Genomic DNA, 22,073 nt, shown 5'->3' with positions numbered 1-22,073 from the left:
AGGAAGAGAGGGAGGTTGAGAGAGAAAAAGGATTAATTTTAGCTTTGGAAATGTTATTTAAGAGGAAATGCATTGGAGGAAGTAAGGTTTATTAGCACTTCATTTTTGTAAAATGTTAAAGAAGTGTATTTCAGCATTAGTGTCAGTGTTATTGCATCATCTTCACAGGACAAGGCACAGTCACCACTGTGAGACACAACATTGAATCAAGAGAAATTTGTACTCTATTACCATAGGAATATGAATAATTAATAAAAAGTAATATTATGCAATTATCCTTCATACATTTTGCAGAAAAAAAAGTCCAGATCTTGTCGGAATGATAAATTATAATATTCTTGACAAAATTTAGCAGTTGTGAGCTACTGAACTGTTCATGAGTTTTAACTTAACTCATCAACAAAATTATTTAATGCAGTTTATTACACTTTAATCCAATAGTCCACTTTAGACAGTCTACTAATTATAAATGCCTAACTCTCATTAGAGTATTAGTAGACTGTTAGGTTAAGTAACTTATGTTCAGCAGATTGTCTGTTATGGGATCAACTAAAATAAAGTGTTAGCAGATATTAATCAGTCCACTAATACTCTAATGACTGCTAGTTGACATGCAGTTGCAAAATCACTTATAGTTAGTATGTATGTATAGTGTATGTATGTTAGTATGTATAGTTAGTATATGTCTAAAGTGAACTAACAAAATAAAGTGTGACCTAGTGCAGAATAACAAAAAAGGATAAGGATTCAGGATAAGTAATATCTTGCTTTAAATAATGAAACTATTAAACTTCACAATCTCAAAGTCCCTCTACATCCTCCGGTTATTGCAGTCGTGTTGTGTTGTCAAAAGTACTCACAGAGTACATGGCCTTAACCATGCGCGTTGCAGTGGAGACGCTTCCCGAGTCTTCCTCCAGGCTGTGGGTCTCTTTGTTTATGGTCTCTACCTTGATATCTGGCTTGCCGAGCGTGACCCCTCGACGACCTGGAAAGTAAACATCTCAGTAAACCTCGGATTTATTGCTGCTACGAACATGCTTTTTGACGTCTTTGTGGCCATTATTTATGTTCTTAAATATGGCTGATTGCCCTTGGGGTTTTCGAGTATTTAAAGGCACTTTTGCTTCTACCTTCTCATAGACAAACTTGCATGTTGCTGTTTGGAAGACTTGCCATTTCAGATTATTGTTGCATTAGATTAGATTTATTTTTACACAGCTCACTAGACAGGGTTTCCCGTACAACGATGTAACTCGCTGCTTAAGTACCGTAGTACGATGCATTGTTGAAGAAATCAATAAGCTAGTCACGACTGTTTCACGAAACCATACCGACGCAAATTTGTCGTTCAGCCACGTTGGTTAATGATGTAACACAAGTGGTGTAGTAATAACTTCTTTAAATAACTCTATTGGAGATCGAGTTAATGGCAGATGATTTCCTATATATTACGGACATAGCATCTGAGGACTAATTCTCATTTTTCTCAGTTATTTTGCTTCATTTCCAGATTCAACCGTAGGCTCGTTCTTACGTACTAGAGCATGTACGCACATTTAAATCTCTTGACAAACTAAAAGACGTAAATGACATTTGTATCTATTTTCGGAATAAAAGATATAGGTTGTACTGAATGTCGTCTCGCTTATTTTTGCTAAAGATAAGGATTTATCGAGTCCACATGTCATTCAAACAAGAAACTACATTTCTAGTTGCAGGTCGAGAGCTGTTGTTCCAACCACACAGTTCTTGTGATGCTGTTTGCGAATGTTGAAACTCAGACTTGTTGAACTGTGCCGATAAAGACGGAACCTGTGACCATATGTGGCTAATGATGCTTTCGGGAAACGCAAATCGCTTGACAAATCATTATAAAAAGTCTTTAATAATACAATTAAATAATTCACAGTACTGATGAAGGGTGAATTAAATTGATCAAAAATGACTGTGAAAACATGTAGAATGACACACTATTTAAAATTATTCAATGCTATTTTTTTAAACTCTATTCAATCAAAGAATTGTGGGAGAAAAAAAAAAAATCACAGTTTTTACTAAAATATTAAACAGCACCCCATCATCTTAGAATGATTTTTGAAGGATCATGTGACACTGAAGACTGGAGTAATGATGCTGAAAATTCAGCTTTGCATCACAGGAATAAATTACATTGTAACATATATTCAAATCAAAAACAGTTATTTAAAATTATAATAATATTTCACAATATTACTGTTTTTACTGTATTTTTAATCAAATAAATTCAACCTTGGTGAGCACTTTGATAAACATGAAAAAAAAAATTGACCTCAAACTTTTGAATGGTAATGTATAATTAAATAATTTTTTTGATACCTAATTGTGAACAAGGTGTAAGAGAACTCTTCTGGTGGGCTTTGATAACTTACTTCCTTTGCGTTGCCGGTACAAGAACAGCACTAACGCTAGTAAACACAGGAGAAGCAGAATCGAACAGCCGACGGTGCCGCCCGCAATGATCCCGACTGGAACTATCTCTGTGGCAAAGGAAAAAAACAAAGAAAAACATAAGCACCACTATGTGTTTTTTATTGATGGTCTTTTTGCTTTTAATCATCAGGACATCAAAGGACAGATAGAAAGACAGAAGGAAAGAGGGAATGGTATTGTAATATGACCCAGATCAGACTCGTGCGTCACAGGTCCAGTGTGTCATGAATGTGTGTTAACCGCTGCACAAATCTTTGTCTAAAGTTTCATGACTAATTTGTAGACTAAACTGTATACACACACACACACACACAGTGCTGGGTAGATTACATACTTAAGCAATAAGTTAAGGGACAATTTAAAAAAATAAAAAAGATGAATTAGTGAGAAACAATAAATTATTAATAATTTACTGCCATTTTGTAAATATTAAATGAATAATCATGTGATCAATAAAAATTCAACTATAGTCTGATTATCAGTATTTAAAAAAAAAAGTAAAGTAAAGCTTTTAAAGACACGAACTGTACAAATCTTTGTCTTTAAGTTTCATGACTAATTTGTAGACTAAACTGTACACACACACACACACACACACACACACACACACACACACACACGCGGGTAGATTACATACTTAAGCAATAAAGAATTGAAAAACATGAATACTTTACTGCCATTTAGTAAATATTAAATAATCATGTGATCAATAATAAATTAACTGTAGTCTGATTATCAGTATTTTAAAATGCAATATACTGGTAATCTAATTACAAATAAATAATTTTAGGAATCTGATAACGTAAATATAATCAGTTACTACCCAGTGCTGTATATACAGAACATATAAAAAAGACTTTCACATAAGATTGTCTCCCTTATTTAGCAGCATCACGTATATATGCAAACGCAGGCACGTCTCCTCACCGGTCTCCTCCAGTGTGATGATCATGGTCCCCGGGCCGAACGAGTTCCACGCAGTGCAGTTGTACGTCGACTGGAAGTCTGACTCCATGACGTTGTTGATGGTGAGCGTGGACAGCACCGCGCCACCCTGTGAGCTCAGTTTGCTCTGTTCCACCGTGTATCGTTCTGATAGGGTCCCCTTCTCTTTTTCCCACACATTCTCCTTCCATGCCCACACCTGGGGAAAACACAGAGATCACTCACATGCATCTGCAAGACTACGAAATGTGCAGGTTCATATATATATATATGTGTGTATATTGAGAGAGAGATAGATAATATTGAATAATATACTTAGCCGATATCACACTCATAGCCAATACTGTCTTAAACGGCCTGTGCGAAGCACTCCGTCTTTAACAACATGAGCTTTTGGACAGAAAAAACTGAGCGCCCACATAGCTACAGTAAACTTTAAAACCTGTAAGTTGATGAAAACGTAACGCGATGCACTTTCTGCCTCAGATTCGGCTGTTCTAATGACAAACAAAACAGTTATGTCCAAAATTCGCTGGTCAAAAACATCTTAACTCTTTGAGCTTGATTTTGGTAAAATGATAATAAAATGACTCATGCAAGTGTCTGACCATATATAACGCTACAATATCAACTAAGACAATGAGGTGTTTAATTACTTTAAAAAATACGTTGTTGTTTTTTTTTATTTCCTGAAAAGTAGCATTTTTGGGGACAACGACGATAATAATTGTTATTTTGACCCACAAAATGCTTCAGTAAAATAGTCACCTGTCTTCTTCCTAAGTTCCACATGAAAATACAAAACTACATAAAAATATAGCCCTAATGTGAACATTAAAAGTGATACATCTAAAAATTAATGATACATTTAAATAGCATCTAGTAATGCCTGAGAAATAAATAATGAAATAAAATAAAATAATTTCACCGTCATCTGCAGTGGCCCTGCAAGAAGCAAGTGGACCGAAAATAATTCATAATCTGTACCTTTCAAACAGGAGTGAAAAAAGAAATCCTTTATAAATATTTAGGATTTTAAAAGCATATTCAAGTGCATAAAATGTACCTGAACTGTATCTGGTTCGCATTGCCCGCATGAACACATATTTCACACCGGCAATGGGATAAATGGCCTTTCTGTGCTGAAACATGGGGCTGGATAATGGTGAGAAAGCACCAGTTCTCCTTTCAAAACCACTAAAACTGTTGTATTATTCATGCTGAGCTGTGAGAATATTTTAAAAATGCATACCTCCACATGCTCATGGTAAGCTTCCATTTACCTCACAAACCAAGACATGTGAAAAAGCTACAGCATTAAAAGGAACGACTGCTCTGCCCATGTTTCATATTTCATAAATCTCATCCTGGAGATGTATCGGGGTCTGAGCTGAGAGTCATTTTAAATTAGAATCACTTGTAGTTTCAGAGAAAGGATGCATTTGAAAGCCACATATACTGAGCTACAGCAGAGAGTGTTACCTTGGGATCAGGTCTAGTTTGAGTTAGTTTTAACCTAAAAACTGTTTAAAAAAATAAAATAAAATTCAGTTTTAGGTGTCTAAAGTGAAAATTTGAAACCAGATTTCCCACAGAATTGATTAACATAGACAGCAGCAGGTATTCATGGGTTACTGTCACTTTAAGACCTAATGAATGGATCCAATATAATGATACACATCAGATTTCTTTTTCAACCGTTTACGTTCACATAACCGACTGTGTTTTCGAGAATACTTGCCGAGACGAGTATTTTGACATTTTGTGTGTATGTGTCCGTTCAAGCTCAAGGAGATGCGAAAGAGGAATCAATTCGGAAAAAAAAAACACGTGCAAATGATAAACATTCACTCTATGATGTTAAACTTAGCTATTAATCCGCAAATCACATGTGTTTCGAACCGTAATAACAGCCACTTGAATAACAGCAAAACAGTGAAACATCAGAAATATCAATTGTTTAGAAATATTTTTGTACATTTCTCTGGAAAATAGCATACATGTAAATGTGACTTACAATCTTGTCAGGGGGAGGGGTGCTGGCAATATAACACTTGACTTCCCCTCTCTCCCCTCGAACTGCATACTGGACCGGTTCGCTGGAGATGATGGGTGGACCTGCACGAAAATACAGTCCAAAACAAAATACATAAATAACAAAAATCATACAATCAGAAAAACTACATAAAGTTCTGATCCTCCAATGCAGAACTCACAATGAGCCAAATATTGATAAAAAAAAAGTGCCCCTATTATGCTATTTTAAAGTTTCCTAATGTTGTTGTGTAGTCTCCTACAACATGTTTACATGCATCAAGGTCAAAAAACTGTTTCATTTTCTCATCATATACATTTGCACATCACCACATTTTCAATGATTCTCAAATGACTCGTCAGATGAATCAATCTCTCTAAATCTACTGTGTAGAGTAGAGCTACTCTCTAGAGCTACGCTGCTCTGATTGGCCAGACAGCTCAGTCTGTTGTAACACAGCAAAAGTTTAGAATTTTACTGCTGTGATATCGTGATAAAGATTAACTTTAACCTCTGATTCTTCACATGCTCGTCCTTGGGCAGTGAAAAAAACTGGCTTTACCTTCACATTGTAGAGCACAGCGTCTTCTCGACATGATGCTGTCCAGCATCCACAGGAATCAGCAGCTGGTTTGAGGGGGTTCAAGTTTTCCCTGGTGTCTGTGCGCAATAAGTGGGCGGGCAATATGCTAATGTATCGTATTGACGTCACCACGAATCGGCTTATGACTCGTTTGAAAAACTATGCATTTCATTGACTCGGAGTCGACTCTTACTTTTGAAAGACGATAACTTTATATACGGTGCACTTTCTGATTTAAAACTTTGCAGGATGTTTTCATTCAGTTAGAGCTGTGTCACACACTACATGAAAGGTTTTCAAAAATCCATAATAGGGGCACTTTAAAAGCTGCCTGGTTTTTAAAACAGATTTATTATTTCTGTTGGTCCAATAAGATAAAAGAGCCGTACTGACCGTTGACAGTGAGTGTGACCTCTGTCTCGCCCACTCCGATCCTAGGCACGATGGCCTTACACACATACTGACCAGCATCTGCCTGACTTACTGACTTCAGATAGAGCTGGTTATTATTACTCAAAACCTGTGAGAGAGAGAGAGAGAGAGAGAGAGAGAGAGAGAGAGAGAGAGAGAGAGAGAGAGAGAGAGAGAGAGAGAGAGAGAGAGAGAGAGAGAGAGAGAGAGAGAGAGAGAGAGAGAGAGAGAGAGAGAGAGAGAGAGAGAGAGAGAGAGAGAGAGAGATGGAGGGGAAAAGGACCAAAAAAGCTGTAAAGCCATTTCAATGTAGACATTATCTAAAAAGAAACAAATGGACCAAAGGATTGCAGCTTAAACATCAAAACACAGTTGGAGGGTAAATATGGAAGAGAGCCAGGAAAAGAGGGACACACACGGAGAACACTCACCGATGAGAGATTAAGTCAGAGGAAAATGTCATAGTCTGACAAAAAAGTACACTTCAGAGAAAAGAAGGAGAAGAAAGAAGAAACTGCACATGCAACAGAAAGGAGGTTTGATGAACAGATCTACAGGCAGCTCACCATGCTTGAACCCTTTTTTGTCCAGGTTAGTGTGAGTGGAGGATTTCCAGCCCACTTGCAATTTAAAGTGACGTCCGAGTCTAAGTCCACCGTTACTGGTTTAGGCTCTACGACCAGGATAGGCCCAACTGCATGAAACAGAGGATAATAACAGCTCAGTGTTTCTGCATTTAAACAGCAAAATAAACTAGAAATGTTTACTAGACAGACAGACAGACAGACAGACAGAGATATATATAGACAGACAGACAGACAGACAGACAGATAGATAGATAGATAGATAGATAGACAGACAGACAGAAACCACACAAACTATACAAAATAGCACAAACAAACATTTACACAGAGACATACAGTACATTGCACTATACAGACACACTTGTACTTGTACACAAACATCTTTAATTATTAGTCAATTTAATTATTTGGTGATTTGCTTTCACATGCTAAATTTCACATGAAGATTTTCTAGATTGTGCGCTCTAAAAAGCTGATACTCACAGTGAACATCGACGAGTATACTGACATTTGTGCTGCCCACGGCATTGAACACCTGGCAGGACACAGGCTCGGTGAAGAAAGAGTGATCCGCCTTGGCGGAATAAACACTCTCTCTCGCCCCCTGGATGACCACACCTCCCTTTGCCCACCTAGCCAAGCCAAAAGGGTCAGTCAGTGAAGCTTTAGCAGATTTATGAAGAAACACCCCTGAAGCATGTACAGACAGGAATTCAAGGGTACGGCTGCCGTAACAGAAAATAATTGAAGATATATGGGCCTTAATAATACTTAAAGGACGTCTTTATCTCCCTGATAAAACAAGTCATTAATTTTTCATCTCACAAAATGTAAAAGGAGCCACTTTAAGCATCACATTTAGTAAGAGACATACTTATAACCCATAATAGGTGGGTTGGCAGTGGCTTGGCAGGTGAAGGTCACTCTCTCTCCTTCCAGTACGGAGCGAGGCTCAATGGATAACGTCACCACTGGAGGGTCTGCAGAGAGCATTCAGAATACATAATAAAGACATATCGTTCATTAGACCAAAGGCACGCTGAAGGACTGATGGGAAGGAGCTATGAATATAGTGTCAGAATGTAGATGAATGTCACAGTTCTTCCTCGTGGTTCATGCTATCATCTTAAAGGGGTTTTAACATCTTTGAAGGTTTTAAAGGGATAGTTCGCCCAAAAATGATATTTAAGCCATGATTTACTCACCCTCAAGCCGTTCGAGATGCATATTTCAATCTTTTTTCAGACGAACACATTTTCAGTTATTTTAGAAAATGTCTTAGATCTTTCAGTGGTTATAATGTGAAGCAATGGGGTCCAGCAGATTCAAGTCGCAAAATGTGCATGCATCCTTCACAAAAATAATCCATCCGGCTCCAGGGGGATAAACGAAGGCCTTCTGAGGGTAATCCGTGCAGTTTTGTCGTAAAAATATACATATTTAAAACTTTATAAACGAAAATAACTGGCTTCCGGTGGCGGTCGGCGCGCGTTCATGGAGATGAATGACGTCGTGACGTAGAACGAACGTAGAGTTTTGTTTTGCTCTGCTCTCTGGCTGCGCTGTCACGCTCGTTCTACGTCACGACGCTTCCTGCGCTACGTCCTACGTCATATGCCAGCAACCATCTCCATGAACGCGCGCCGACCGCCACCGGAAGCCAGTTATTTTCGTTTATAAAGTTTTAAATATGTATATTTTTACGACAAAACTGCACGGATTACCCTCAGAAGGCCTTCGTTTATCCCCCTGGAGCCGGATGGATTATTTTTGTGAAGGATGCATGCACATTTTGCGACTTGAATCAGCTGGACCCCATTGCTTCACATTATAACCACTGAAAGATCTAAGACATTTTCTAAAATAACTGAAAATGTGTTCGTCTGAAAAAAGATTGACATATGCATCTCGAACGGCTTGAGGGTGAGTAAATCATGGCTTAAATATCATTTTTGGGCGAACTATCCCTTTAATGCGCTATATTTTTAAAAAGCTGTTTTAGAAGAGTTCGTACTGTCTTGTGGGTTTGGTCAGGTTGCCTAAAAATGTGTTTTATGTGATGTGTAATATCTAAATGAATGGGTTTTATTCAAGCCAAAATATCATTTAATAGTCCACCTGACTAAATTAGGTCACCAAAAAAAGTCATTTTTAAGGGTTAGATCAAGTAGAAATAGCTATTTAAGAGAAACAATGGCACTAGGAATGGACTGAGACTAAAAAAGGAGCCCTTGAATTATATTGGCCCATCACAGCCCACAACGGACAATTCATTACTATATTGTACATGCATTAAAGTTCAAAAGATCTGGGTTGGTAAGATGTTTTTAAAAGAAGTATCTTATGCTCAACAGGGCTGCGTTTATATGATAGAAAATACAGAAACAAACAGTAATGTTGTGAAATATTATTTCAATTTAAAATAAATATTTTCTTTTTTAATATATTTTTAAATCGAATTTATTCCTGTGATCAAATCTGAATTTCTAGCATCATTTCTCCAGTCTTCAGTGTCACATGATCCTTCAGAAATCATTCTAATATGCTGATTTGCTGCTCTAGAAACATGTATTATTATTATCATTGTTGAAAACAGTTGTGCTGCTTAATATATTTGTGGAAACTGTGATCAGAATTCTTAATAGAAAGAAGAAATTGGTTAATTTAATTATTTATCCTTGCTGAGTAAAAGTATTAACAAAAAAACTAAAAAAATCTTATTGACCCCAAAGTTTTGAATGGCAGTGTATGCATAATACAAACTATTGTCTGATGTATTATTTATTTTATTTATAACTATTTTCAATGTATCCACCTTAATCCACCTTATTTTTCACGTAAAAGCGGCACAGCCATTTGTAAATTGAATGTGTCTGGCTTCCACTCTCATCCGTTTCCAGATATATTTAGCTGTACAAAACAGCTGGTTATGCTGCTCGAACTATTGCAAACTGGTAACTCTTACCATATTATTTTAACATATTGTCGTAATTATAAACACACTGGTGTGTAGCGCTAACAGTTTATTTATTTTTGTGCATTTTATTAATTCTAGTTATTAACCTATAGCAGCTAATGAATCAGAAGTCTTGCACATTCACAGAAAATAGCTTCTGCTTTGCAAAATAAGGTGGATATGTCTGAAATATCTTTTTTTTACACTGCACCACAGAAAATAAAAAATTAAAATAACTTTCCTCATAAATGTTACTATAGCTGGAAAGGGTTCTAGACTCACGGTGTACGTTGAGGGTGATAGTGGTCCGTTTGCCCATCGGCACGGCCAGGTTAGTAGCCACACAGGTGAAGTTCTTCCCAGTGTCTGTATCCACTGGTAGAATGGGCAGGTAGCTGCGTGTGGTCACGCGTTTCCTGTCTGGAAGCACCTCCTGCGCAACAAAATGATGTTGATACCATAGATATATACATGTAGCCAGATTTTTAAACTATGGTAACTTTTTAATGTCGTGTTATCTAATGCCCTTTGTCTTGTTGTATTGTGTTAGTTTAGTTTCAGATATAGATATTCATACATGCGTCTAACTACGTTTGCAGACGCTCAGTCAACTTGCTCTCGAATGTTCACAGACCAGCTTTGACCGTTCCAATATGGCAGATGGCTTATGTATATCGGTCTATAGAAACAGCCGCTAATGATGCATCTATGTATATATATATATATATATATATATATATATATATATATATATATATAGTTAATACCAAGTGTGCCGCACAAGTGCTGAAAAGTGAAGCCAAAGAATTTGATCGCCCCCTGGTGGCTGGCTGCGGTATAGGTCATAAACCCCGCCCACTCCATGTAATCAAATGGGACGTTAGTCAAACTAATAAATCCAATTGCACTTAAAATATTTTTTTTCCAAAGACGGTTTCTGTCATTTTAGGTAGTTCTCATCACGCATACATATGTTCAAGTGTTCGTTTTTCCAATCAGTTTGGTTTTAGTTAGTTATTTGATGCTATAAACGGGGTGTAACGTCGTGATTGACAGCTGTGATGCGATTGAGTCTGAGGGAGCGAGAGTGTGGGCGAGACCTCGATACTGCAGGTCCATTACTGCACAGACTCGGCCTCCGGGTGTGTGTGTCCTCGGTTTGCAGTGTGTGTGTGTGTGTGCTCACTGGATATTTTGGATATTTTCCTTCTACAGTGGAAGGAAGCAGAGACACGCTTGTCCATCTTGTTTTACAGCCTATGGTTGATACCTTTGTTCTTGAGCTACATAAGCTATTATATACATTTAAACTCAGACGAGTCAAAACTTTGGCATGTGTGTGCCTCACCGTGGTGCTGACAGTCCCTTCTATCGGCAGGCCGTCTTTCTGCCACTCTATGACGGAGGCAGGTTTGGCTCCACGGGACACACAGCTCATGTTATAGGGAACCCCTGCTGTGAGGAGGATCTCCGGGGACCCCTCAATCACCGGCTCATCGGGAGGAACTACAGACACAAACACATGTGGAGTTCAATTATTAATGGAAGCAACTCATAAATCTATTCATTTCATAACACATTAACCCCTTCACTCCTCATATTCTGGTAAAACCATCATAGTCAACATTTGAAAACAACAAGCTATAGAATGCTTGACCATTGAGGTTCCTTTCTAAGCAAACACACAAGACTCACTGAGGACGGTGAGTTTGGCCCGTCGTGAGCGCAGCGCAGCCTCCGTCGCCTGGCACTCGTAGAGAGAGTCATCTGAGAGTTCAGCGGCCGAGATCTCCAGATTATACTGCCCAACATCCACCAGCAAACGATACCGGGGCCAGGCTGCAAAAAGACATGCACACGCAGATCAGAATTTGTCACGTTTTGGAGGTAGATAGTCTTTATTTGAACACAAAAACACACTGACTGAGCTATTTTGCATTTTCCGAAGGAAACGTGAGTGGTCTGATTGGTTTTTAGTGTGTTGTTATGTGTGTTGTTATGCAGTCACTAGGGTGTTCTGGGTAGTTTCTTGTGTGTTGCTATGTGGTGTTCTGCATAGTTTTAATGTTGCAATGAGGTTGCTAAAGCATTCTGAGTGGTTTTTAATGTTTTGCTATGTGGCTGCGACAGTGTTCTGATAGCTTTTAAGGGGCATTCACACAGAACGTGAAAAAACGCGAGACACAGGCATGGTCTCAAGACATGTTTTATAAAAGCTAAACTTGAGCACTGCATTTTTAGAGAGCAATGTTATGCGCAAGACGCTGCAAAAAAGCGCAACTGTCAAAAGATGCTTGCATTTTTACATAGAAAAACAATGGAAAAGCAGCATAGTGAAATAAATAAAAAACAAGCTCTGTATGAAAGGGTTCTTAGGGCCAGATTTTCTAACAGCTTGTGCCAGCGCAAACCATCTTTTGGCTTAAAAAAAATGACTGTCAGGATGTACTAAAGACAATTTTTTGTGGGGAAAAGCCTTGGATAGTTATTTTTGCGGCTGACCTTATTGCAATGCATTTGTAGGAGTTTCTTTTTCAGATGCAAAATGTATGGGAGGAGAGTATTTAATTTTAATTTACTAAGGTTTGCGCTAGACAATATATTGGTATTTGCGCCATTATTTACCGCCCAAAAAAGCATTGTCTTAAACCAGACGCTAATTACTGCTCTTGGTAGATTGCTTTGGTCATTATGGAAATGATCCGGCTGCGTTTGTGTTCTTTAATTTGTGCGTCGTCAGTAGATGACTTGCAAAACTTTCCACTCACATCTGCATTTTTTGGGAATTACACTCTCACGCTAATTTGCCCTGTTTAGTAAATCTGCCCCTTAGTGCGTTGCTTTTGCACTTGCTAGAGTGTTTTGGGTGGTTGTCTATTGGCCCAAGTGAAAATAAAGTCCAAAAATGGTTTTAACACTTAAGGTTAAAGGTTTGTTCAAATCTCAGATCTCTAAGCAATAGTAAGAGACGCTTGCCTACTAACAAGGAAAAAAACTAGCTTGCAGTGCAGTGATGTTATCCACCACTGGATGCCAGTAGAGTTTGCATGATATATGCTAGCGCTATGACATGGACATTTCCAGCTTCTGCTGCAAGAGAAATGACAAAAATTCTGCTGTGAATTACATCACGTATCCCCAACCCACACAGCCCTCTCTCTACTGTGGGATTGAGTTGTCAGTGTGTGCTGTGCGCCGCTGAGTACGTGCGGATGTATTTCTGCGTGTGCACATTTGTGTACATGTGTGTATGTGTATGTGTGTGTGTGTGTGTGTGTGTGTGTGTGTGAGTGCAGGATTTGTTCACATGCTTTTATATGAAAGCCAAGGGGACAAACCAGTGAAGCATCACAGTGTAAATACAACTACACTGAGTCAAAGTGAGAGAGCGAGAGAGAGAGAGAGAGAGAGAGAGAGCAAGAAAGCGAAATCTCCCTCATGCCTCATGTCTTTTAACAAATCTGGCAAATGCAGCAAATGTAGTTTATCAGGTCCACATTTATCTATTTATAATGGCAGAGGTTAAATATACCACATCCTGCCCTCACTGTTCTCATGACAGTCCACAAGGAGCGAGAAAAGATGAGCTAGTGGAGCAGAAAGCAAAAGAGCAAAAGGGAAGAGAGGATAAAAGTTAGACAGAAAACAAGCAAACAGGGAAACAGTGAGACAGATGAGAGATGAAATTGAAAGGGTGTACATAGGGAAAACTAAAAAGTTCAAGAGAAAGAAAGAAATACACACATCCTTACATTTTATTAAGAAAAGTGTTGCCAATCTATTGCTAAGGTGTCCTGGCTGTTTTGTGTGTGTGTTTGTGTATCTAAGTGTTTGCTAGGGTGATTGGTTTTGTAGTAGGGCTGCCCCCTTATAGTCGACTAAACGTTAGTTGATGAGAAGCTATGGGTACATTTACCTGACAATGATAACGTTTTTTTCTTTGTACAGATGACAACGTTGTCAAAACGATCCCCATTCACACGGTTCTGTGAGAACGATTAAAAACGCTGTATTCTGCTGCCAACCAGTAGTTGGCAATGTCACTTTGTAAAGAAACGCCTATAGACTTAACACGTAATACACATGTGCATGACATCACCATATTCGCAAATTCGTGTTTTTGTAGTTTACACGGAGACAATAATGGTATCATTTTCAATAGCGTGCACTTTGAAACCCGTTTTCAAAAATGCTCCCAAAACGCTGTTGTCGTGTAAATGAATGGCCAAAATGCATACAAAGTTTTCTGTTTTTAGTTGAAAACGGTGTTGTGTAAACGGGCCTTTAGTTGACCAAAATTTCATTAGTCAGTTAGTTGCAGAAAATAAAACAACTCCACAGGAAGTGGCGAAGTCACGCAGTCCGTGAGGGACAGATGGTTAGCGGCGGGTCCTTGTGGTTATTATAGTATGTTGGCCTGGAAATCCAAACGTTTGCCGATCATCCATCGACCTCAAATATAGCTCATCATTTAGTAGCAAACATGTAGTAGCAACTTTACATGGCCACTCGCTCTAACGTTAACCTAGATAAATGTACACTATTATTATTATTATATTATTATAAGTTGTTTGTGTGGAGTGTGGAAGCTGAAGTATTAGCACTGCATGACATGGAGGCGCTGGTGCGATCACTTGCATTTTTGAAACCGTAAAGTGTCTACTTTTATTTGTGTAAACTCACAATAACAACAAAATGTTGTGCTTTTGTAAAATACAGAAAACAAACAGAAGTGCTTTCTGCAGTCTCTGTCTCAGTGAACTGGAGTGCGTCACAAAAATTAACTATAACTCCAGCGTATATAGGCTACTTGCCTCACAGACATCAGAAATATATCTATAGAAAGCTTGAAATGTCTACTTTTAAATGAACCAATTAGAATCGAAAGCTCTCTGATTATGTAATCCGTATGAAAGTTGCATTTTTCTCTAAAGGCGCAATCACTTTACTGCGGAGATGGCGAGTCAGCATCGTCAAATTCATCTTTGCAGCCGACACTGACTCAGAAAACACTAGTTTATTAATAAACAATTAAAATGTCTCCTTGCTGTTTTTTTCCGACACATTCATAATCATTACTTCTGCCGGGGCTTTGCAGCAAGCTTTATGTGTGCGCTTGAGTGGAACAGGCATATATTACGCCCATATATATTAAACGCTCATTATGGTTTAGTATTGTCCTCAGTATTAAAATAATTAAATTAATATAAACATGCCTTTAGTCGACTAATGACTTAAATGAACAACTACTATTCGACTAGAAAAATCTTTAGACTTATGAAAGGCCAAAGAAAGAAAGAAAGAGCGCTATGTATCACTGACCCCGGAGGTCTTCTCCGATGCCTAAGGCCAGTCCATCCTTGGTCCACTGCACAATGCCCGAATAGTTGAAGACCACGCAGGACAGGACCACCCTCTGGCCCAGAACCACTGACTGGTCTGCAGGCTCCTGAGAGAACCGCGCCGTCCGCACTGAAACACAACAGCCACAATTATTAAAATATTAATGTCATGAGTGTTTGTATAACAAAAACAGTGCAATTACTGAAAGAACTGAGGCTCTAGTTCAGTTTACTTCATGTGTTTGATGCAGCGCAAGTTAAAATGCAACAATATACTGTAAAAAGTAAAAAGTATTCGATTATGTTAATAAAACTGGCAGAGATTATATCAGGATAATAAATTGTTTTGGAGAATATATTACAGGAAACGTTCACACAAAAACCAAATTTCTTAATCATATTTTAATCATTTACATATCTATTCAGCCTTGCTGCGTTGCGATCAGTCATGTGACACATGAAAACCAATCACTGGCGTTCAACCTGGTTTAATGAGTCTTTAGCAGCATTAACAATCTGCTAAACTATGGCCTGGTTTCACAGACAGGGTTTAGATTAAGGCAGGATTATGTCAGGTTTGGCATAGACGAAGCAGACAGAATGGTAAGTTAAATGCTTTAATTTGCAGAATGGATCGGTACAGTGAAACAGGTGAGTAAACAGTAAGTTGAATTTCAGATGATAGCTTAACTGAAGTGTAACCAAGTCTCTCTCTCTTTCTCCTGCAGATGATGATGGAGTTCCTTAAGACGGAATGGTGACTGGCTGAGAAGATCGGGATCGAAGGTAGGTATACAGGTAAGTATGGCAGAGAGTCTGTGTCGTGTAGACGAGATCAGACAATGACTTAATGTTTGTAGCAGGTATATATGGGTGAACTGATGATGAGGTCCAGGTGACGGTGATTAGTAATCAGGTGACAATGAGCGTGTGAATGACTGAGTGGGCGGAGTGAGGGAATGAGTGGAAGGAGATGGTGATGGAATCCTGACAGTACCCCCCCCTCCCGAGGCGGCTCTTGACGGCTGGGAAGAAGAGAGATGGTGCCGGCGGCGAGGTCGACCACGACCCCTGGGCGGTCAGGATGGTCAGAATGGAACTGGGAGAGTAAGGCTGGATCTAGGATATCATCACGGAGCACCCAGGAACGCTCCTCTGGACCGTAGTCCTCCCAGTCCACCAGATACTCCAGACGGGGACCTCGCCGCCGGGAGTCCATGATGGATCGAACTCTGTAGATGGCCTCTTCTTCCACAGGAACGGGAGGAGGAGGCACGTCATCTGAGGTGGGATCTGAGGGAACAGAAGAGACTGGGTCAGTGAAGGGTTTGAGGAGAGAGACATGGAAGGAAGGAGAGATCTTGTACTGAGGTGGAAGGTTGAGTCTGTAGGTTACTTCGTTCAACTGCCTCTGGATGGTGAAAGGTCCAATGAATCGAGGACTCCGCTTACGGCAAGGCAAGCGGAGGCGAATGTCCCTCGTCGATAACCACACCTTCTGACCAGGTTGATATTGGGGTGTATCGGCTCGTAGACGATCCGCTTGATCCTTGTGCCTCCGCACTGCCTGTTGTAGATGCACATGAGCTGAGACCCATACCCCCTCGCTCTGATGGAACCAAAAGTCGACAGCTGGAACCTCCGAGGGCTCACCCGACCAAGGGAAGAGAGGTGGCTGATATCGGAGGAAGCACTGAAAGGGGGTGAGCCCGGTGGTACGCTGAGTGAGGGAATTCTGAGCGTATTCCGCCCAGGGGAGGTATCGGTTCCAGCTGTCTTGGTACTGGTGGCAATAAGTTTGCAGATAACGTCCTATCTCCTGAATCTTCCGCTCAGTCTGGCCGTTGGTCTGCGGATGATATCCTGAAGAGAGGCTGACAGTGACCCCGAGGAGCTTGAATTGGGGTCCCCTGTCCGAAACGAGGTCTTCTGGAATGCCGAAATTTCTGAATACATGATGAAACAATGCTTCAGCTGTTTCTAAAGCCGTGGGTAAACCAGGTAAAGGTATCAGCTTGCAGCCTTTGGAAAATCTATCCACAACGACGAGCACACAGGTAAATCCACCGGATCTAGGAAGGTCAGTCATGAAGTCCACTCCGATGTGTGACCAAGGGCGTCTGGGTATAGGTAGTGGCACAAGTTTATCCTCAGGTAGTTTCCTGGGAGTGTTGGTGATGGCGCAGACTGAGCAGCCACGGACGAACCTGGAGACATCTTCGGAGATGGATGGCCACCAGTACCGCTGACTGAGGAGCGAGAGGGTACGCTTGCTACCTGGATGTCCAGAGCCCGGAACTGTGTGAGCAGAGTCCAGAAGGGGAGTACGAAGATGTTGAGGTACGAAAGTACGCCCTTCTGGACCTCCCGGCGGAGCAGGATGGTGAGAATTTTCCTGAGAGATTTGCTGGTCGATGTCCCAGAGAATGGGACTGAGGATTCAGGCTGGAGGGAGGACGGTTTCAGTACTGAGGTCCTCTGAAGATGAATGATGGAGTCTGGAAAGAGCGTCTGCCTTGCAATTCTTACTGCCTGGGCGGTAAGTAACAACGAAGTTGAATCGAGTGAAGAAGAGTGCCCAGCTTCTCGAAGATATTCCAAGTTGCGATGATCTGTAATTACTTCGAACTGGTGATTTGCTCCCTCCAGCCAATGTCTCCATTCTTCTAAAGCCAGTTTTATGGCTAGCAGTTCCCGGTTGCCGATGTCGTAGTTTTGCTCCACCGGGGACAGCTTTTTGGAAAAGAAGGCACATGGATGGAGTCTGGGAGGCTCACCCTGCCGCTGTGACAGCACCGCTCCAACCCCAGTGGAAGATGCATCGACCTCAACGATGAAAGGAAGTTCTGGATTGGGATGGATGAGGATTGGTGCTGTCGTGAAGACTTCTTTGAGGCGATGGAAGGCTTGGATAGCTGTGGGATTCAAGGACAGAGACTTGGGTCGATTCTTTAATGAAGATGTGAGAGGAGCATTGATGAGACTGTAGTTCTTGATGAATCTTCTGTAGAAGTTTGCAAAACCGAGGAATCTTTGAAGTTCTTTGACAGATGTGGGTAATGGCCAGTCTTGGATTGTTTCCACCTTCCTCTGGTCCATCTGGATACCATGCTGATCTATGAAGTAACCCAGGAACTGAACAGAGGTGATATAGAACTCACACTTCTCCAATTTCAGGTAAAGCTTGTGTTCTCTCAGTTTCTCTAGTACTTGAATGACATGACGATGGTGTTCAGCAATTGAAGATGAATAGATGAGGATATCGTCAATGTAGACAATCACAAAGCGGTTGAGGTACTCACGGAACACTTCGTTCATGTACCCTTGGAAGACCGCTGGAGCGTTGGACAGCCCGAAGGGCATAACTTGATATTCATAATGGCCAGATGGGGTGACGAACGCTGTCTTCCACTCATCTCCATGCCGTATACGGATCAAGTTGTATGCACTCCGAAGGTCCAGTTTCGAAAATATGCGAGCCCCACGCACCTGCTCCAAGGCAGCTGGGACCAGAGGAAGGGGATAACTGAATTTGACGGTTTGAGAGTTGAGATGACGATAATCGATGCAGGGCCTCAAGCCTCCGTCCTTCTTACCCACAAAGAAGAAACTTGAAGCGGCAGGGGAGGTCGATGTGCGGATGAACTGTTGTTGTAAAGCCTCCTCCACATACTCCTCCATGGCCTTCTGCTCCGGGATGGACAGTCGATAGATACGACCTTTAGGTAGAGTGGCTCCAGGTAGCAAGTCGATTGCGCAGTCCCATGGCCGATGAGGTGGTAGTTTAGTAGCCAGTTTCTTGCTGAACACATCCTGGTACGCCTGGTACTCCACTGGAATCTCTACTTCAGGGCTCTCAACCGAGGTGGAACAAACAGGAACTTTGGACCTCTTCTGAGGCATCGATGATGAAGGGATTTTCTTGATGGATGATAGACAGGACAAATGGCAGCACTCAGCCCAACATAATACTTCACCAGATTTCCAGTGGAGCGTCGGCTGATGTTGAACTAACCAGGGGCGTCCCAGGATGAGCTCAGCGGTGGACTCCTCCAGCACTATAAAAGAAATCTCCTCTGAAGGAAGACAACCAACATGCAGCGTCAGAGTAGGTGAACAGTGACGAATTCGACCTCGACCCAGCGGTTTTCCCTGGATGGTTTGTACATGGAGGTCTTGAGAATTGCGATGTTTACGGATGTTCAATTTTTGGAGAAGCTGTGTGGAGATGAAATTCCCCACCGAACCAGAGTCAATAAGGGCTTGCGCTGAGACACAAATACGAGACGTTAATACATGCACAGTGGAGCGATTTAAAGCTTCAATTTTAGGTGAGACTTGAATTGTGCTTACCGCTGGGCATGGAGGTCGAACAGGCCAAGAGCTGAGAAGATGATTATCAGATGCACAATAGAGACAGAGTTTACGAAGAATTCGTCGTTGACGCTCTGAAGCTGGAAGATGGGCGGAGCCGAGATCCATAGGCTCTGGTGCTGGAGGAGTGACTGATGGAACCGTGGGCGGAGGACATACAGTGGGAGTCGGAGAATCACAGGCTGATAGTCTTTGCGAAACTCGAATGGATTTTTGAATTAATTTCTCAATTCCCAGACTGTCGTCGTAAACCACCATCAACTGAAGAATGTTAGGGTTCAAACCATGACGAAAAGCTGTGATCAATGCTGCCTCATTCCAACCACTGGATGCCGCTAAAGTGCGGAATCGTAAAGAGAAAGTACTCACAGAAGATTGACCTTGACGAAGATTGTAGAGTTGATCATGTACTGATAGATCGGCAGCTGTTTGACCGAAAACTTCTTTGAAGTGTTGTATGAAACCGGAGAGGGATTTGACGACTTTTTGACGAATCCGAATTCCACAGAGACTGTGCCCACTGAAGTGCTTGCCCAGACAGAAGTGAAATGATGAAAGCAACACGAGCTGAATCGTTGATGAATTGATGTTCTTGCATGGAGAAATACAAAGATACCTGAAGTAGAAACCCACTGCAGTCCTCCGCCTCACCGGAGAATGTCGCTGGTCAGGCCATGGGACACGCTGAGGCAGTGAACGAAGCAACGGGCGCTTGAGGAAGTGAAGCTGAAGAGGTGTGTTGATGAATGGCAATCGGATTGACAGGTGAATTCGCTGTGGATTCCGAAGGATTCTGCATGGTGGTCTGATCTTCTGTCAGGTTTGGCATACAGCGAAACAGGTGAGTAAACAGTAAGTTGAATTTCAGATGATAGCTTAACTGAAGTGTAACCAAGTCTCTCTCTCTCTTTCTCTTGCAGATGATGATGAAGGAGTTCCTTAGAAGACGGAATGGTGACTGGCTGAGAAGATCGGGATCGAAGGTAGGTATACAGGTAAGTATGGCAGAGAGTCTGTGTCATGTGTAGACGAGATCAGACAATGACTGAATGTTTGTAGCAGGTATATATGGGTGAACTGATGATGAGGTCCAGGTGACGGTGATTAGTAATCAGGTGACAATGAGCGTGTGAATGACTGAGTGGGCGGAGTGAGGGAATGAGTGGAAGGAGATGGTGATGGAATCCTGACAGATTAGGCCTTAGTTCAATATTAGGACATTTATGTAGCTTTTGTAAATGTGCCTTAGAAAAAAAAAACATTACTGGTGTGCATCTTTTTAGGATATATCAGTGCAAGTTGCTTTCAGTTTAGACAACTCAAACATGCATTTTAGTTTAGACTTAAGCCTTGTGAAATAGGGGGTCTGAAAGTCTGAGGGGTTTGTAATGATATTAGGGTAAGAAATTAATGACGGAAATTATTAAATTTATAAAACCTGACATTAAGTAAAGTTTATATGACTGACTAAAACAAGGAACAATCTCAATGACTGAAACGCAGCATTACGCCTGCATCTACTGAGCAATTTCACTCTTACAATCAATCTTCAGAGTAAGTCAATGTGGGTTTTTGGAAGAAGGAACGTGTCCCTTGATACCAAATTCCAGACACATTTCTTCACCCGCAAAACATGGTATCCACCAGAGTCGCTCTCTTTCTCTGACACACAGGAGGATATTTGATACTCCAGACAAGCCCGAGTCTCCAGCTTGAAGAACTGACTTACAATGAAAGCTTTCATTCAGAGCCTGAATTGTGGATCTTTAATTGGACTGAAATCAAGAATGTTGTAAATTAAGAAAGGGCAACTCATATTTTCCCCGCATTCTTCTTTTCTTCACTCAGTAGTTTCTTTCTTTCTCTCTTTCTTTCTTTCTTTCTTTCTTTCTTTCTTTCTTTCTTTCTTTCTTTTTCCAGGTCCACCAGAAGGCAGTTTGCAACCTTCCTTGTTCACTTTTTCTCTTCCTTTCAAAAATGGAAGTCCTGTCATGATTTTTATCCACCCTCACATTGTCGCAAACCTGCATGACATTCTTTCTTCTGCAGAACACAAAAGGAGAAATTGTGAAGTGTACTAGTTTTCTCTTTTCCATATACTACAGTATAAGGAATGGAGACTTAAGGGATAGTTCACCCAAACGTGTGCGTGTTTTTGGGTTTCATTTTGAATTTTTTTAAGATAAAAAAATGACACTAAAGCACAAAGTAAATCAGAAAAGTTTCATAAAAGTTGTCCGGATCAACTGATTCAGGACTCTAGACTCAAAAACTCAATATTATTTATGAATCACAAGGGTGGGTGTCAAGATTTTCAGTGAATAAAAGGACTTAAAATGCCCCTATTATGCTTTTTCGAATATTACCTTTC

At 40.7% G+C, this 22,073-nt stretch overlaps 1 protein-coding gene across 2 annotated transcripts in view; it reads right to left on the bottom strand.

Moving 5' to 3' along the window:
- Positions 1-22,073, bottom strand: part of kirrel1a (kirre like nephrin family adhesion molecule 1a) — a 46,369-nt gene that overhangs the window by 5,889 nt on the left and 18,407 nt on the right. For both annotated transcript variants that reach the window (XM_084108907.1, XM_084108908.1), the window contains exons 2-13: positions 15,309-15,458; positions 11,682-11,825; positions 11,335-11,492; positions 10,269-10,419; positions 7,905-8,010; positions 7,514-7,662; positions 7,013-7,140; positions 6,429-6,555; positions 5,435-5,535; positions 3,400-3,616; positions 2,412-2,519; positions 861-988 (exon numbers count right to left, since the gene is read on the bottom strand). In XM_084108907.1, coding sequence (XP_083965033.1) covers positions 861-988; positions 2,412-2,519; positions 3,400-3,616; positions 5,435-5,535; positions 6,429-6,555; positions 7,013-7,140; positions 7,514-7,662; positions 7,905-8,010; positions 10,269-10,419; positions 11,335-11,492; positions 11,682-11,825; positions 15,309-15,458 — 1,667 coding nt within the window. The remainder of the gene's footprint in view (positions 1-860; positions 989-2,411; positions 2,520-3,399; positions 3,617-5,434; positions 5,536-6,428; positions 6,556-7,012; positions 7,141-7,513; positions 7,663-7,904; positions 8,011-10,268; positions 10,420-11,334; positions 11,493-11,681; positions 11,826-15,308; positions 15,459-22,073) is intronic.

The sequence above is a fragment of the Abramis brama genome (genome assembly GCF_963993115.1).
Source record: "Abramis brama genome assembly, chromosome: 3".
Classification (NCBI taxonomy): domain Eukaryota; kingdom Metazoa; phylum Chordata; class Actinopteri; order Cypriniformes; family Leuciscidae; genus Abramis; species Abramis brama.
Note: the sequence above shows the minus strand (reverse complement) of the source record. Positions and strands in the feature narration are given on the sequence as shown.